The sequence below is a fragment of the Catharus ustulatus genome, chromosome 1, assembly GCF_009819885.2.
Source record: "Catharus ustulatus isolate bCatUst1 chromosome 1, bCatUst1.pri.v2, whole genome shotgun sequence".
Classification (NCBI taxonomy): Eukaryota; Metazoa; Chordata; class Aves; order Passeriformes; family Turdidae; genus Catharus; species Catharus ustulatus.
In genome coordinates, this window is record NC_046221.1 from 98,197,227 (window position 1) to 98,216,311 (window position 19,085).

At 38.6% G+C, this 19,085-nt stretch overlaps 1 protein-coding gene across 1 annotated transcript in view; it reads right to left on the reverse strand.

Moving 5' to 3' along the window:
• Positions 1-422: 422 nt before the first annotated feature.
• NR4A3 (nuclear receptor subfamily 4 group A member 3) overlaps positions 423-19,085 on the reverse strand; it is a 28,980-nt gene continuing 10,317 nt past the window's right edge. The window contains exons 6-8 of the mRNA XM_033070345.2: positions 13,977-14,176; positions 12,601-12,779; positions 423-3,403 (exon numbers count right to left, since the gene is read on the reverse strand). Of these exons, the coding sequence (XP_032926236.1) occupies positions 3,141-3,403; positions 12,601-12,779; positions 13,977-14,176 (642 nt within the window). The 3' untranslated portion in view covers positions 423-3,140. The remainder of the gene's footprint in view (positions 3,404-12,600; positions 12,780-13,976; positions 14,177-19,085) is intronic.

Below are 19,085 nucleotides of genomic sequence, written 5' to 3' on the forward strand. Positions count from 1 at the left end.
GAGCTCTGTCCTCGTTCTGGCCAGACATAGGTGCTACGAGCCCTGTAGCCATCCACTCCCTTCTCTGTGGCATCATCAGCTCTGCATTAACTACAATCCCTTTTTGTCATGGAGGAGAAATAGTGAGGGGTGAATAGTCTCTCTGCTCTGGTCTACATGTGGTTCAGCCTCTGGTACAACCATGGTCCAGGTCTCAATATCTAACTGAGATTGCATAACCAGATACTGCAGGCATGTATTTATATAAAAGCTATTTTAATCAAAAGACTAGCCATTAAATTGCCAGTGTTCTTAAGCATGCTTCACCAATTTTTCCACTTTTAAGACTCAAGTAGACAATTTTTTTTAATGTTTTATAAATGATAAAAAATTCACATCAGATTTTAACAGAATTAAGCATACTTATTCAACACACATGGGGCCTCTGAAAAAAATGTTATTCAATTTAATAATTTTAATTTACATTGTATATGTACATGAGCATTTCTTTCAACCCACAGGTTAACACCACAAAAAAAAAAAGGAAAAGAAATAAAAAAGAAAAAAGTACTGTGGTTAGCTGAGTGAAGAAACTCTTGAGACACTGTTGTCTGAAATAAAAGCAAGGCACTCTCCCTTAACACCTGATATATTCCTGAATTCTGCCTAGACAAAGGCATGTTCACACTGAGAGAGCTCTAAGAATAGTAGTAGATTTATTCTGCATTAACTCTTTCTTTTACCACTGTGACAGGTCACCGGCTGTACTCTAGGATGAATCAGTGTATTGGAGTTGACATGAAGGACAATTCCACAGATGATGGGATTTGGGAGAGTATCACAGCTAAGACTATCTATGGAAGACTGGAGGACACAGACTACGTGAAATCTCACACGGGGCTCTCAACCTGCTTCCTCCCACTCACATTCCACTTAATAAATAAACCTTGCTCAACAAAAAAGCAATTTTACTGTACTATGCTGATTTGCTTGAAAATCCTTGATAAGGGCCCGCTCGCAAAAAAAGCTCCTGCAAGCCCTTGTCTGGCTGGTGCTCAGCACCCAGCAGGATTTGTCCCTAGATAAAAGCAATTTCTCAAGGGACCTTGTGTCTTACACAAGGAGGCAAAAGCAAATATTCTCTTTTTGGATTTTATGTCTGTATGTTTTTGTATGCGCACATGTGTGTGAGTGTGTATATATATATATGTATATATATATATTTAGTATATACAAAAGCAAATTCAGTCAAAATATATTTGTCTTGCTGGTCAGGCTTGTTACAGCAACCTACAAGAAACATTAGCTTCTCTGATATTTAATTATGCTATTATGTTTGCACATAAGCTTAAAAGTCAATACAAAAAGCAATACTTTTCCAAATATTATCTGCAGGTAAACCAGAAATATTAACTATAGTGATTAGAAGTCTGTTTCCCTATTGACACTACTATAAATCTTGATATAAGAATAATTTTTTCATAAAAGCACATCCAAACATAGTAAGTGATAAAATACCAGATTACTTTTTGAAAACCATACAGTGACTCAATATCTGGGTTATCCTTTGCAGCAATTAGGCAATTCATTTGGCATCTGTTTGATTGTATAATTTAATTTCCATATAAACAGCATAGTTTAAAAAAAGACAAAAGCTAGAATGTTTAAAGCTAACAAAAGATACAGTGACATCAGGTTGACATTCAAAAATTTCTTTAGCAAAATGACCAACAAAATTTTGACTTAATACAGTGCATATAAAGTTTTTTAGAACTGAACTTTTTAAATATCATTTGAATTTAGCAAAACATGAGCAAGATTTTAATATCAAAGTGCTAAACAGTACTGCCTTAGAAGTCACTGCAAATAAACTGTAAAATAACTCTGCTTGTGATTTGACAGATATTTTATATACAAATGGTTAATAAAAAGACACGCGCACACACACGCACACAAATATAGGTATATACATATATATACATACACATTATATATATGTATATAGTTTTCCAACTGGTGTATCTGAGTCAGTGTGAACACCCCATTTAGTTATCATGTGTAACAGGGTTCCCATGAGCTGGCAGTCATTGCAATAAATACAGGCAAAGCCATTACAATATACCATGCATACAAACATTTATACAAATAAAGACACTATGCAACAAATTATCTCATATTAATATGGCATCAACAGTATAAACATACAAAAAGGAGTACGAACACGGAATGTTTAAACGCAGCCCACTATATCCTTCCTAGCACTTACATTCATACTATTTTACAAGACTTGCTTGTTCTTGAAAACCATCTTCTGTCTGTTTACTAACGAGTTGCTTGTGTTAGAAGTCTAGAACTGAACTATCCCTGATACTGACCCTGTATGCTCCAATCACTACTTACTCGGGTTTCCTTAGCTAAGGAACAACTGAGCCACAATTGCTCCCGTGTCTTCCACATACATTTGTCAATAAGTCACGCTACATGGAATCAAGTTTGGAAAACTCTGTCAGGTAAGTTAGTGCATGTAATTTTCTCCCTTGATTTCTTCTGTTTGTTTTCCTAGTAAAATAAATTAGTTAATAAACGAGACTTAGTAAGACAGCACTTTAAAAAATTGCACTTGAACATGGGAGCTAACAGCCATTGTCATTTTGCTATATTTGATTTGTATGAAATGTTTAATTGAATGTACTTTGCTAAAAAAGTGAATTTTTGTTTAGATTGTGCTGATGTATGTGCCCTTGATGCAGGAAGTATGCTAAAGGTATCCTCACAAAACACATACTACCCTGGCAAACAACAATTTGCTGTTCTTTCAAACACAGCTTCTACAATTTTACTCCTCATGGACCATGAGGTGTTAAACAACAGATTTAAAACAGTCATATTAACCTTTTACTGCTGCTGGGATAGCATTGTCCAAAAGTGCCATATTAGCCATTTAAAAAACCCAAATCACACAAAAGAAAACAAAGAACACAACCCCAAACCAGTAAGCCACTAAGTTTCAGGCCTCAGGTTGTAAGGACAAAGAGCCAGAAAAGACCTCATGTTAGACTCGGAGCGGCTTTTCTGTTAAGTGAGGGCAGAAATGTTAGCTGTAAGTCACGATCCGTTTGCCTGCTCTGGTGGGCGTTTGCCTCTCAGGAGGGTGGTTTGACTCAGAAGGGTAAGGTGTCCAGAAACAGCCTCTCGATGATGGAAGGGGCTGGCACCAAATCTTCCAGTTTCAGGTAAAAGATGCGCTGCAGTCCCAGTGTGCAGAGAGAACGCAAGTCAGCCAGAACACCCAGTACCTTCGGCTCTGCAGACTCGAGCGGTTGTCCTTTGTTTTGGCAACTGAAAGTTAAGTGATCTTTCAAACTGCTTGTGATCTTGTTGCATAGCTCTTCCACTCTCTTTGGTTCTTTTAATCCATGTCGTTCTGCAAAGCCAAAGGAAAAAAAACCACATCACCATCCCTATCACAAATGGAGAGAATGCATTTTCTTAGGTGCAACCCAGGTGCATACTCTGGATGTCAGAGCAGAAAGTGCTCTGAAAGTGCAGATTTCTCAGAACAGCTGGGGTTACATGGTGTCAGTTAACCTTTTTGCCACACAAAATAAGAGAGGGCAAGTGCCCTTTTCTTTTTATCTACTAAAACAGGCGTCAGAGTTGCTCAGTTATGATTGAAAATCTGGTACAAGGAATCCAGGCATCCTGTGTATCTGACATAATTTTCATGATATGAGACAGAATTAATTGGGTGATTTTCCAGCAAAACTATCACAGGAGGTGTTTTGGAGATTTCCGTGCTTCCCCACCAGTTGTGAATGCTCAATAACTATGGCAACCATTACTTATTCAGTGAATTCAAGTGGCGATCAATATCCTTAGCTAGCTCCATCAGTGCCCGGCCTAGAATTCCATCAGGAATTTACAGACACTCTTATAAGAAACTAAAGGCACCTTACTACCCTTTGTTATTTTGATCAGCTGCTGCTTTTTAGTTTATTCATCTTTAAAAGCTCTAAGATAAAAGAAGCCTGGAAGTTAACTATTTTGCTTTGAGTGAGCAATGCCTGAACAGCTGCTATGTTATTCATCACAAAAACCTCAGCACTCCTAAAAGGAAGGGGAGCTGGGGTTTGTTCCCCTTCAAATATTTTTTTAAAATACTACAATGATGTTAAATGCATTCACAGTTCTTTAAGCATAAGTAGAATTAATCAGATTTGTGATTCATTAAAAGCAGTCTTTTTACAGGGGAAAGAATTCTGTGTTGTTTGCTATCAAGGCTTAGTGGATGAACTAAAATAACAGAACAAAAGAAAATTCAACACAAAAATCTCAAATTTGTGATGTATTGATTTGCCTCTGAAATACACAGGTAAGTAAGAAATGGCTTCGCAGCAAAGTCATAGTAATTTACATGTGAATTAGAATTGTGCTAGATACGGTAATCAAAGAAAATGCAGGTTATATTAAGTCAATTAGATATATAAAACAATGACAGCAGTGGATAAGGAGAAATTGTGGCAGTTCTTGTGTTCGATGCTTTTGAAGCCACCTCCTTCCCTCAGCCTCCCTCCCTGACAGCCAGCAGCCACATTATGCCCATTGTCCCCAAGTCTTGTTCCTCCATGCTGGGAGGAGCAAGCAATAGACATGTCCTCTGTCCCCTAATAAACAGTGAAAAGAGTACAGTTCTCTTTACTTCCAGAAGCAGGAGTAATGCCTGCACTAGGCACAGTGGTGCCTTGCCCAGGTCTGTGTACATAAACTCCCTTTCTCACCACCTGGTTTAGCTTAGGTACTCTTTACGAACCAATAAAACAGACGGGATTCAATGAAGGGAGTCAGAAATCCAAAGGTCTGGTTTTCCACTGATATTCACCCATTTTACACTTTTTTTTTTTTTTTTTTTAAACTGTATTTAGTTAGGCAGAGTTAGCTCCTGAATAATAGTGGTTTGGGATCAGAATCGGGAATATACAGACGTGTCCAGAAACCCCCGTCTCCATCATTTAAGTACCATCAATCTGCCCTGTTGTTTCAAAGCAACACTTATCCAACCAGTGACATCTGCTTTAGACATCGTTTTCACCTTGCAGGAATTAAAAACCCTAGGTATTCTAAGTGCCTTGTTTACATTAAAACATGAGAAGTCAATGAATATTTAAAGCCTTTCCAGTAAATGGTGTATAGTGTAATTATGTAAGCTTTAACTATACAGGTCACTGAGAGTAAATACTTAGGCAGATTTTGCCATTAAAAATCTTGGTGGATAAATATTTTATACAGGTTGGAAAAGCTGTAGAGCTTTTTTTTTTTTTTACCACTAGCCTACTGAGAGAATCTGCAGGACATTAAATTAATCTTGCAATCTTTGAAGACTTCCTATCTTTTAATCTGTTTTGTTTCCTAGCTGTGTAAGTGAAGATATTTTTATAGATGTAGGGAGCTGGATATAGAATGGATCCAAAACCTGACTACAAATTAGCTGAGAACATTTTCAAGCTACTGCCTCAGTATGTGAGCACCTTGCTGCAGAATATGGAAAATCATCTCTGGCTCTGGAGTATGTAGCAACTTTGTTAGCATTTCCAGCCAGAACCAAACAGCTTGTCTCCCACTGACAAGTTCAGAAGGTTTCATGAAAAAATCATGTCTTTTGTGAATAGCCATGAAATGTACTGAGGCAAAACACTATGTGTACAAAGATTAACATATTAGTAGCCTTACTTTACATAACAAACTCATGGGAATTCAGAATTAAGAGATACTCCGTCCTTAAACTCTGGTGCTACAATATTAAAACAGTCCCTGATAAACCAAATTGTCCTCCCCTGAGTGAAGTGCCATACAATGGCCTTCTCTACTTGCAAACCTCCACAAGGGTTAATTCCTCATGGCTTGAACTGCCTCTTGGGGTTTCAGTCTTAAATTCCTAAGGCATCCATAGAAAGTCAAAGCCATCTATGTGGAAGCCTCTAGGGGTTTCAGTCTTAAATTCCTAAGGCATCCACAGAAAGTCCAAGCCATCTATGTGGAAGCCCTTCTGCTAGGAAAGGACACTGCATGCACCAGCACTGCCACTGCAGTCTCTGGTGTTAGAACATCACTACTTTCTGAAGAACACACTCCTCTAAGAACAGGCTGCCCTCCTTGGTAGACTTCAGGCATCCAGGGCCTAATTTGCTCAAAGATTTAGATTTAGCAGGGTCCGAATAACAGGAAACTTATTTTCTTGCCTTTTTCACACACCCAGTTCTGTTTGCACAACGAAAGACCCACAGTCTTTCTTACATAACCTAGAGGGAGCAGCATGAGGGCCCTGAGGTAAGGGTGTGCAGTGGCACTGAAGCTGAGGGCCTCTAATCATTCGCTGTCTTCCACAGGATGTTCTGATCCACATGGGAATGATAAGGCTAAGATTTATCCTAAGAAGTACAGCTGGTCAAAATAGATTTTCTCTGATTGAGGAGATGTGTAAATATTACTGTAGTCAGACTTTCTTATATTGACAAAGGCATGTGTAAAGTGAATATACGATTTCTCAGCCTGTAACAGAGATTATGTTTTAGGATATCACTGATTTTTGTGAGAAAAATGGTGATTTAGGGCAAAGATACTGGCAAAATGATGAAAAGTCTTGCCCCTAAAGGTCTGCAAACGTAGCTCATCCTGGTAAACTGAACACAGCAAGATTTTACACCTTTTTCCTGTGAAGCTGAACGTGGCTTTGTGCTATCACTACAGTGATCAGCAAAAAGCTCGACAGGAAGAAAGCAAAGAAATCCATCACCAACTGTGCTAGTCCCTCTTTCCCTAAACTCTGATCCAAGGTAGATCATGCCAGGGTCAGGCAGACTGAGCACTAACTTTACAGAAAACGCCTCTCAGAGAGCACGAGTACTTCAACGACCGTGAGTTCTGCACTCTGTGCCACAGGGTATCACTTTCAGTCTCAATTAATTCTGAGGTGTCCAGAAATGCAACAGATGAACACTGCAGACTTAAAATAGCCTCTTGATTGTCTTGGTTTCAGTGTAGTTATGTGATTTTCTCTTCCCCCTTTACATTCCTCTTCCCCTTCAATAACTCAAATAAGCACAAGGCTCAGTTGCCTACAACTTTCTCGTGTGCACACTGTTACACAGGAACATTGCAATTTGGCAGATCCAAGAGTCTCCTTTCCTGTTGCAATCTGGCCCATATTTATCCTGCCTAACTCTCAAAGACACTTCACAAAGGCCCTCAACCGTGGTGCACAGAGCTCTCAAACTCCTCCTAACATCAGTGTAAGGATGGGCATTTTTAGAAGATTATTACAATTTTAGGTGGATGAATAATCTTCTGGACATGCCCTGTATTCTCCATCAGCTGTGCAAGGTACCTAAACTCATGTGAGATGAGTAGCCACACAGAACACCATAGTTTGCTCCTTCTTTTAAGAAAACCACGATATAACACGGTGACTGTTGGTTGCTGTAGAAGCAAAGAGTTCTTGCCTCAACAAAGAGGTGGGAGTGAAAAAGGAGGAGTGAGTACTTCACTTTGACGCTGACAGTATTTCCCTCAGCTAAGTGGCGGGGGGAAGGCAGACAATGCAATCTGGAGGGGGGTTTTTTTATAACTAACTCTCCTACACTCCTCCAGTCTGCCACCTGCTTGTATGTAGACCCAGCACATGAAGCACCCACTCCAAAGGATATCCTGGCAAGAGGACTGAAGGATAGCTGCTGCTGAAGAGTAGGTAAGTTTCAATTCCACTGGGAGGTTGGACAAACTCATGTGCAGAAGGAACTGCAGCAGTAATACTCTTTTTAGCCAGACTGGTCTCATTACTGTTTCTTGGTATGACTGATGGTGCTAAAAATTGTGTTTGTAAACTGGAACGGAAAGCCCAGCAGCAGGAAGACAAACACAAACTCCTAATTAATTGAAACCTCACAATGTTCTTCAGTGGTCTGGTGCCAGTCTAACAAAGCACTAGGAGTGTGAATAAGCCCAATATATACAGTGGTTCTGGGCTGGTCTGTAACACACTTAAAATAAAACATATGCTGAAAGAGCTTGGCTGAATGAGGGCTAGCATGCTCTGTATTCAGCAGCATCCCACTGAGAGTGTCAAGTGGGCAAAATAATAATGGTTTGATGTGGAGAGAGAAAGGAAGGGGCAGAGAGGAAAACCTAATCAACGAGGAGAATGAGACAGAGAGAAAACACTAGCAGTTTTCAGAGCAGCAGAAATTTGAGGCTAAATTAGAATGTGCCCTTGAGATGATCTGCACTGGACTCAGTCTTTCTATTTTCTCACTGTTACAAAAACCTAACAAGTGGTCATTTGGGAAGTTTAGGAAGCATTTTCAAGCATAGGCTCATTAGATGCTACATACCAACAGAATAAGTGGTCCAAAGGAGAAGAACATGACAGACCTATTTTTTTATTTTCTTAGCCATGTGAGGTGAGTGTCATGTGCTGTTTCCTACCTACTTTCTTCTGGGTGATGCTTAGAGCAACACTCATATGCTGTGGAGGAAGTTGTGTCCAACCTTTCTAAACCAACTAAAGGAAGTAAAAAAAGAGAAGAGAGACAGAGAGAGGAAGATCCTAAAGGAGCACCTTACAGTAAAAAATGTTTTTCAGCACAAGAGAGCTCTAAGTTAACTGTTTGCAAGCCTCCACAGTAAACCAGATGCTAGTTTTTTCATTCTGGGTGCTCTTTTAAGTTGATGTCTTATCTGAGAGAACCTGAAAATTCATCAGCAACCTGACATAATGCTTTTCTTTCTAGGCAACATACCACAGATTTCCAGGACACAAAAAATAAATAGAAAAAGCAAAAATATATGGACTTCCTAATGAAATATATAATGCAAAATATCGTACATATCTTTAGTTTTACTCAAAGCAAGCAATGTAGTGAACTACATTGAAAAGAACAAATGACCCTACATGCCTACAACCATGCGTCCTATGCTGTCATCTGCAGATGTGGTTGGGATAGGACATGGCTCCAAACAAGTCAGCAGGGTTAATTGAAAGTCACTGGAACTACTGGAGCTGTTTCTGGGGAGACAATCTGACACCTCAAAATGAAGGAACAGCCTTCAGTATATCTTAGGACACTCTGGGACCAGTGGAATGTCTTTTAGACTCCAACACTGAATTTTACATTTATTCCCTCTTCCTTCACTGGGACATAAATGTTAGTTCTCCCTGCCACTCTTGAAGAACACAGAATAATGTGAAAGAAGTGACTCCTCTTACTCTTTCCCCTGAGCAAAACAGCCAAAGATTAGTAGTATACAGAGGTTTTGCTTTCTAAGGACACATCTTTGTTTGAGCTAAGGACAAGACTCATAAAATCAAAAAGAATGAACAGATCATTATTCCCAGAAGAAATTTGTCTTTACCTGGAAAGACAATTCTTGAATTCTATGCTAATACTGTACAGCACCTAAGATACTGTACAGTGTTAAAACAGGCTGTGACTACTACAGATCTGTTGTCTTTTCTTTTTTTTTTTGGTTAAGCCATGAAGTCATAAGCACTTTGTGTGATAATCAATAAAAAATTTGCTCAAGGCAGTATTCTGGTTTTGCAGTGTTGTTACTAAAGGCAAACAAAATCACAAAAGAAAGCGTTCCCACTCCTCCTTATTTTGAAACCTAATGATATGGATATCCCACCTGGAACACAGGAGAACCACAGTCAGACTCCCTGTTGGAATCAGACCAGAGATAGGGCCTTGGGTGTCCCTCTGACCACCATCAGACACAACAGCCATTCTGTGGCCCGTGAAATATATCAAGTTGTCTTAAGACAAAAGACAGTGGTACTCAATAGCTGCATATCCTATGTTCCTGGGAAAGGTTGCTTTTCCTTGGTCTGACTCACAGAAAGGGCTTGAAGAGTTTGCTAACTACCCACTGCTTCCAGCAATCCATTACAGGAGAAAAAGGTGCCTCCCCTGGAGATAAAGAATGGCACCTAAACCACCCATCTAAATCTAAGCCAAGCCTCAAAACAATGTTTTAAAATGTTCAACACTTCTGACTTCTTCAGGTTTCATCCTTCCAAACTTTCTCTTTGTCTCTTTTGGTGTGACTAGCTGAAAAACCAACACATGGCTTGTCATACTCAAACTACAGGGAGGAGACAAGAAGCCATTTCTTGTGGGATGCCACATCAACATGTCAAGGTTTTCCTGAATAAAAATTTCAATACACTAGCTAAAATCACCTGATTTCCTCTTACATGTTTTATTTTTAATATTGTTCATCATTATACAATACTATTTGTTTTCAGGTGACCAAGTTTCTGGCTGAGTCCCTGAGTTAGCTAACTGCCCTTATACATCTGAAACCTGTGAATATAAGTCACTAGAGCTTTGGTCTAATTTAGACCACGTGAAAATACATGCTGTCCTTAGACCAAATCAGCAGAGATATACCAGCCTCACAAAATAAAAGAATAAGGAGAAAATAACATTAATTTCAAACATCATCTCACACAGGAAAGAAGAGAAGTTTGACAAACAGAGAAAATCTTAAAGCTTCTATGTACAGAAATTGTCTCATTTTAAAGGCAACAATTGCTCCCATTTGTTTAGAAACTTTGGGAAGACCAGCACAATATAGCAAATTCTGGAAGTGTTGTGATCAAGGAAAGGAAGAAAGGTGGAATGTATCCAATTAAAACCTATTTCTAATTATCCTAGGGTGAACTGAGACAGACACTGGACAACACTGACTCCTTATGTAAGAGCAAGCAAGCACTGCTTAACTGAACAAATTACCACATTAAAACAGAACATGGGTTTATAAGGGGAGTAAATTTTCCTCCTATACATTTCTTTTTGCTACATTCACTTAGCTTGCTGGAAATCCTGTTCATCAACCCGCACATTCTGAGTTTCCAGGAGGATAATCAAGAACACACTACCTATGGCTACCTAAAAAACCCACATATCTCATATATAGTAAATAATATAAATCATTCATATGTGCTGTATATATGAGCATATATGCCTGTATGTAAATATATAGAGGGGCAGCACCTATCCTTGATTTAGAGATATCTAAATGCATACACATACATAAATACATTATGTATGTATAGAAGTATGCATACACATACACATATTTGTACATATATGTAGGTGTTTATAGTACATATATGTAAGTAGATGCAAACATATGCCAGTGGATGTACACATGCAGGAGAAAAAATAAATTGGGAATGTTCTTTGTGACTTTAACATACCACTTATTTCAGGAATTTTTTTATACAGAGTAAAGCAGCTCCAATGAGTAATTCTAGTCTTAAATGTTTTATCAAAGGAAACAGAATCTGGATCTTAAAGTACCCTTTCCAACTGCAGAAGACATTAACAGAAATTTAAAAAAAACCTGAAAATGCTCAAGAAACAAAGAGCTACATACATACACTAACCCTCCACCAAAATGCAGGAAGGCAGTGTACCGTCAAGCTCTGAAACCAAAATCTTGGCCCCACAAATGTCAGCAGGACTTGGCCATTATTTTTCTTGTCTGTCATCGAGTGTTTTATTTCAGGGTTGCCCTGACACCATCTCATCCTGGGTAAAATGAAGACTACAGCTGGTGTTGTTGAGGCCACTGCCTGCAAAGTAGTGGATGCCTGAAATGCAGAAGGGAATCAAGGGAGCTTATAAGCATCCCTGGGAAGATTCAGCTCAGGGCACACTGAAGCCCTCTCTCACACTGATGACACAATTACACTGTTAAACTACCAGTTTTTCTGATATGAGTGTGAGGCTCTTTGTGGAGATGACTTCTGCTCCAAATTCTGCTGTGTGGCTGTCAGATATTCCTTCTCCCAACTTCTGCTGCTGCCATCAGCCATGACTCTCCTATTGCAAGATGCCCAAAACTAAGCAGTGGTTTTATTGCTTCAGGAATGCAAAAATTACACTTTAAAAGGTTATGTTCCCCTATTTTGTACTTACTGGACAGATTTGGCAAATTCTGACATTAGTTTCCTGCTGCTCACCCCAGCAGGCAGAAAGGGTCACATGCACACCCAAAAGCTTTTGTACAGCTGCGGAATGTGACTTTTTTCTCATCATTCTCTGGTTTTCCTCTCTAAGAAAAGCAGCACATGGAATACCTAGGCTAGCCTGGCTATCAAAAGCAGTCTGCCTGCCCCTCTTGGAGCACACTTTCTGGTCTAGCTAACCTTGCTGAGAGATGAGTTATGCCAGCTGTACGACTTCTAGGTCTCAAGCTGCCTTGATATTACTATTCCTACACAGAAGACCTAGCTCTGGTAATTTCATTAAGATTTTCTGGGACTTCAGCAAGTATCTTGAATATGTTTGTAGGAGCTACACAATTCACTTGGAAGCAGCTTGCTCTTAAGTGACTACTCCAAGAAAACAATGAAGCTGCAAAGAAACAGTTAGATTAAATTTTAAGAGGGGTGTCTGATAGCCTAATGTTATTCCACTATTTCAATATGGTCATGCTAGTGCTTAAAAATCATTATCATTTCACCCTGAATATAGCTAAATTAACTGAAACTGCTTGAATCTACAATAAAGCAAAGCACTAGAGTCTAAAGCTTTCTGTCAACAAAGGAGCACTTACCTGTAATCATAGTTAGAGCTGATAGACTTGCTAAGGCTGGGATATCAAGGTTAAGGCTCTTTAAGTTTAAGGAAAAGTCTTTAATAGAGTCGAGCCACTCCCCAAATCCACGAAGGCACTGAAGTCTATGAAGCACGAGTCCATTGCAGAATACAAACTTATCTTCAGCAGTATCAGACCTCAAATAAAAACAATTGAAAAAATTATAAATGCATCTTCTACTTTACAGAAAAATGTATAACCAGTATTGAAGCGTCTGTCATTTAAAATCCAAGGCATATTATCCTAAGACATATGTGGGCATTCACGTTTGACAATATGTTTCTCCCTTGGGGCCAAAGTACAACAAACAAGCTTCTGTGATTGCTTACTTGGTAGAGTTATAAGCCTGAGGTTAGCTGTAGCATGTGGTGTAGACTGTCTAATTAGTTAAGATTTTGGTCCTGCCCAAAGGCATAAACAGAGAAGACATTTTGCATTAAATACTGTATGTTTGAACCAAAGGAATACTAAGTGAGTGCATTTTGACATACAAAGCTAATAAAAAGATAGGTTCTGCAACTCTCAGAATTTACTTAGTATCATCTGCATTTTTCAGGTTGTAAAAACTGGCAAGGATAAAAACAATGGAGAACACACACAGTAATGCAGGACAATGCACATAACTGCATAAACCCTTTTAAATGAAAACCTGTGTGCAAAAGAGAAATTACAGCCAAGCTGTCCTCTTCTTCCCACTCCATTACCAAAATTTTTGTTTAAAGAAACATATGCAAAGGTCATCTTCAACCTAAATAAACAAGGGCATAACTGAAATCACCAGTCTGCAATTTTGCCTGCTCCTGAAAGTGGATTTGGTAAAGTGTCGTAACTAGTGCTAGACTGACAAACAGCATCTCACCCTATTAAATTACTTGGCATTAAGAAGAAAATCAACCTGAACAAGATTTTAAATCTTCTTCATCCCTTTCAAAAACAGATGACAAAGGGATAAGAAAAAAAACTTTCACACTTGAAGTGTGTTTCTATATTTCATACTTAGGAGTACAAAGTAGACTTGCTCAAATAGTACCTGAGGATCAATTTTGATTACTATGTAGGAAGAAGATGAGACAGATCAAATAATAGAAGCACAGTAGTGACACCTATGATCTCTTTTTAAATCACCTTCTTGATTTTTCCTGCTATGTAAAACAAACACCATATCCTTTGTACGCAGACATTCTTGACTTTTTTGGGGTTTTTTTGTTTTTGTTTTTTCGGGGTTTTTTTGTACAAATGACAATGTTCAAAGATATTGCCATATTTATTCCTTAAAAATATTCAAGTGGATGATTTTTCACATCATCATAAAAGGAAATGAAATAAATAGTTACCTGATGGAGAGTCTTAGTACAAACAGCTCCAAAAAAGCTGATTCTATGAGTAATGTCTGATCTTCTTTTGGGAGGTCAGTAAATCCTGGGATTTTTTCTGCCCAGCCTCTAGTTATGTCAATGGAGGCAGTCAGGAGATTATAGAACTGTTGTACATGTTCTGCATCTGTGCCTGCAGCAGCCTGATCAGTGGAACAGTACTAAAATGAGAGCCACAGAAAGCAAGGTTATATGCATTTAAGGGCATTCTGTGAAACATACAGCATTATTTGCCCAACAACATTTCCTTCTGTGGCAAAGCTGGTATTATTTATAAAGACATAAAAAAATAGGTCTACATCTACCTACTTATTTGGTTACCTACAGGCATTTTAGTATTTAGATGGATATTACAAAACATATTTCCATATGTATAGAAGTAATTTCAAATTTATAACTAAAATATAATATCACATTTTACAAGTACCTACATGCTATTATTAAACAGAAATAGAAACCTGGTGGCTAGGATAATTTGCATCACACTAGAAGAGGAACATTATTTGGCTTACTACAATGAAACACTTTTCCCATTGATGAATTTGTCTCAGTATGTCGGAAATGCAGATTTCTTCCAAAACCTCACAAAGTGCATTTTATCTGACAGTGATAGAGACACATAAGATAAATCACGTTTTATCTGACACATGCAGCATTGCTTCATTTGAATACAGAATTGGTTCAAAGTAAACCAGCTGCCCCATATCACCTCCTATCCTTCAAATTGAAGCATTTGAGGTTCAGCAGAACCTATTATCCTGCTTATGTGGCCATAACTCTTCCAGGCAACCATCTGACAGTCTCAGCTTGCTCAGCTTCCCTGTGACCCTCTGACAGCTCCCTCCCCACTATCTCCTACTTCATCACCAGTGGATCCCTGTCACTCCTTTGACACTGCTCTCTCTCTCGGCAGAAAATATAACAGGAGCTTTTGTGGCTTAGTCCCATTCTTTGCTTGGAAAGTGCTGCTGGTTTTCTGAGCAGGTACTAAATAATGTGGCATTTATTGTAGTAACATGCTCATCATCAGACACCTGCTGGGTTATTTCTAGGAGAGACTTCATAGCCACTCTCTCTAAAAGGTTCACCCAAAGAAAGGTGAGGTAGTCTCCACGGCTAAAAGAAGCCTGCATACCCTTTGGAAACAACTGCCCACATGCACTTATGCACTTATGGATGCTTGAGTCCATCAGCCTGAAGGCCACTCTAGCAACTCTCCAAGCCAGAGTGGAAGCAGAAAAAAAATCTTTTCCCTATCAATAACAGTGATCTGGCAGCCTGGGAGGACCATATTACAACCATGGGCTGCAGATATCACCCAGGTTGCTAACTGCAATCCAGAAGTCACCCCTGTGCAGGACACAGACATGAAGCAGCGAGCAGAATTTCTCAGGTCCTGTACTCTGCCTCTCCTATCTGGAGCTGTTGCTGTTGGCAGGTAAGGGATGAAGGACACCATTTCAGAGTAGCTGACTGATAGGAGAACCACAGGAATCCTAGAGACCTCTTGTCTGTATCTGGGCTCTGGTACTGGCTCCTAGTGACTTTGTTCTGCTTACCCAACCCAACTGCATGAGTTTATCACGGTAAGTTCCAGCTCACATGCCTAATCAGCTGGTGAAACATGTGCAGCCTTTCTTATAAAGTTCATACGAAGACAAATTTTGCCTCAGCTGCTCCAGAGGATCCTGTGACACTGAGGCAGGTACAGTCCACAATACAGAGAAGATGGGGAGCAGCAGTAGAAAAACCTGTATGCTGTATCATTTATGTGTTCAGAGCCCCACGTGAATGGAGCAGTTGAGGATGCTCAAGCAGCATGAAATCAACTACACCTGGCCCTGGACTGCAGCAAGATGCACACAGGTCATTAATGGGTAGAAAAATACAATTTTCCCTTTCATGTTTTGGACCCTCTAGATGTGAAACTGCAGAGCAAGCCACAACAAACGTGCATTTTGGCTCTGGAAGATGTGCTTTGCTACACAGGGGCTGACCTATGACTTTCTTACTGCACAGGGAAACCAAACAGTCTGATGGAAACTCCTGCCTCACAACAGGTATTGCTAAGCCAAGACATATTCTTGATCCTTTGAGCAGAAAAGAAAGAAAAGAAAAGGAAAAGAATAAAGGTACTACCCATTCTGAATGGGTTCATTCTAAATATAACTCATCACAACTCAGTGTAATTATGCCAGGTGTTAATTTGTTCCCAATATTTATAAAACACTCCTTTGGCAAAAGTAAGGCCAAGTTTTAACATTTTCTAAGGAAGCTGAATGCTGCATTATGTTGTGTAACTGTGAATGCTACAGCGTGGTTTACCCCACACTGGGCACTAAATCAAATTAAATACATCTAAAAAAAATATAACCTGTATTTTTTATTATAGCCTATCCCATGAGAGCAATTTTAGAAGAAAGGTAAAAGATTATATGGAATTGTGTAATGTTCAGCTGCTGCAATTCATCACTGCTCACTACAAAGTATTAGCACTTACAAAGAGTTGTTAAAGTAAAATATTATTTACTTGTAACAGACTTGGAAGGATACAAGTGGCCATAAACAATATGTGTGTTTCTGTTTCATGCACCACAATTGTGGTTTTTTTCCATGATTATTTCATGGAGAAGAAGTGATATTTGACCTAACTTGTGACCAAGACAGCTGGCAATCCTGCCCTTGGTCAGGAGGCCACTTGTACAGAAGGGCTCCCTCCGATCTGCATTTCTAAACCTGCCCTATGCAAACTGGAGGCAAATCGGGAGAAAGACAAAAGACAAAGCTCTGCCCCCCTCCTTTCCTTGGAGCTCCCTTGGGAATTAAATGAAATATGACTGTTACTTAAGGAGGGGGTTGCATTTGCAGCAAGCAACATTAACTTGTATGTTATATCTAAAGAGATTTGAAAAGCCTGAGGTTGGGAAGTCCGATAGCACAACTTAGCTCTGCCCTTTGCCTGCTTTCATCAGTCCTTCATCAACGGCTACAGCTGCAAAAGCCTAACAATAACTTCTCTGCACAGACAAGAGCCTATGCTCATTTTTCCAAAAGCCACAATATGTGCTTAATTCTGTGGCCCAGGAAGGGGAGGATTATTGCCTCAATGCTGCACTCCGTCTCTCAAAAGGCAACATTTCAATTTACATTGGTGCCTGCTCTGCATGAATAAGAATGGCAAGATACAGGGTCAGTTTCTCATCTCACTCCCTTAAAAGTGTAAACTCAGGGAATTGTACCAGTAAACAGGTGTGAGACCAGACTACAGCCCTTGGCAATTGCCTTTTGAAACCAAGTACCTAAATATACCACCGCTGTGGACTGGTAAGTTAAAACCAGTGCTGAGATGAAAAGCAGCCATGTTCTGAATAGAACTGTTTCCAATGTTTTGGTGTAAAGTTTGTAGCTTATGTAATTTATTTTTGGTTTTGTTTTTTTTCCTGGGTTGCTCTGTGTGTGTGTGTGTTTACAGGATTTTCTGGATGGAAGGGATACATACTTCTCTCCAAAACTTTTATCAGTATGTTTAAGACGGTCAAGATATTACAGCTTGTAAACATGAAGACCATGCTAAACATTAAGGTCGTATCTGCAGAAGTGTCAGGGCTGACTCCAAAGCCAGTTTCCAGATCTGCCCATTTGTGGTGCTCAGCAGGATCACAGCCTAGCTGAACGTGACATAAGGTTACTCTCTACAGGTAAAATATTCATAGGAATATTTTACCATTGCAGTGTGTTTATGGCATGTTTCATTAAATTTATTAAATTCAGTTAATCTTGCTCTTCACATAGCATTTGTTTCTGACCTCCTCTAACTTTTCAAAATAAGGATCCATGAAAAACATAAGAATCTACTAATTTCTTGTAGAATATTTTTGTCATTTCAGTACTGCTGGGTGTAACAAACTATTACATATTTTAGTGTAAAGAAAAACGTAGATATTAATATGTTCTAACAGATAATCATACTTAATCTTTTAGCTACCAAGACTAAATTAATTTACTGTCAATCATATGCTCTCTGTAATGTCCAACAGAATTATTCAGCAATTAAATCTGTGGGTTGTTTTCATTAAAAGAGAAATAATTACTGTAACACAAAGAAAAAAGTCACATAAAAGTACATAATTTTTGTTCCATTTTCTGTAAACACAAAATAACTTTGTATCAGTAAATAAATACAAACTATGGCCCTGGACTCCTGTAATTCTGTGGAACCCAGCAGATTTCCATCAAAGAGCACAGGTCATCACACACCTAGTTATTTGCAGAATGATCCTTGAGACATTCTGGGTAAGTTAAGGTACATGTAGATATGGCTAATGCATTCTCCCCATAGTAGGCTGTCAGAAACTAAACAGCTAGACTCTTGATAGTAGCTTGAAAAATTATATTATTTAATACTTACAGATTAGTTTGAAGAAAATATGTTACAGCATGCTTTAAATTGCTAAATTATATATATAAGTAAAGTCTAAAATAGCATAATGTAATTTTTATATAATTGCAGTAAATATGCTTTAGGATTAAATATTACTTAGCAACAAGTGATAAATGGCCAATGGAGATATTGTTTGAATACAGCTGTTATTTTTTACAATCTCAAATTTAATCATATTTCTTTAAGGGGGATGAATTTGATCTTGTTTTCTCATAGCTGTAACTTTTTTCTTATCCTGTATCAACCTGCCTAAAAATTGTATTTAACAAGCCATTTCAATGCTGTATTTTAATAACTACAGAACATTTTTTTCAGCTTTCAGAATATTCCATGAATATTTAAATTTTGACTATGATACTTTAAAGAACAAGGTTACAAAATACTTAATTTTTGGTAAAACTCTGCTGATTTTTCAGAATTTTAATTTTAAAAGTACTGTTTGAAAAATGTGAGTTTTACTGAAGGAATATTTATGCTGGGATATCAAAGCCAAGCCTGTTCTCATTTAAATAATGACAAAATTCCTATTGATTTCAACAAGAATGGTCCTATCCATCCAGTGTCACACTCTGCAACCCTTCTATCTGAATATTAGGGAAGTGTTATTAAATTTTAGCCTTCAGAAAATG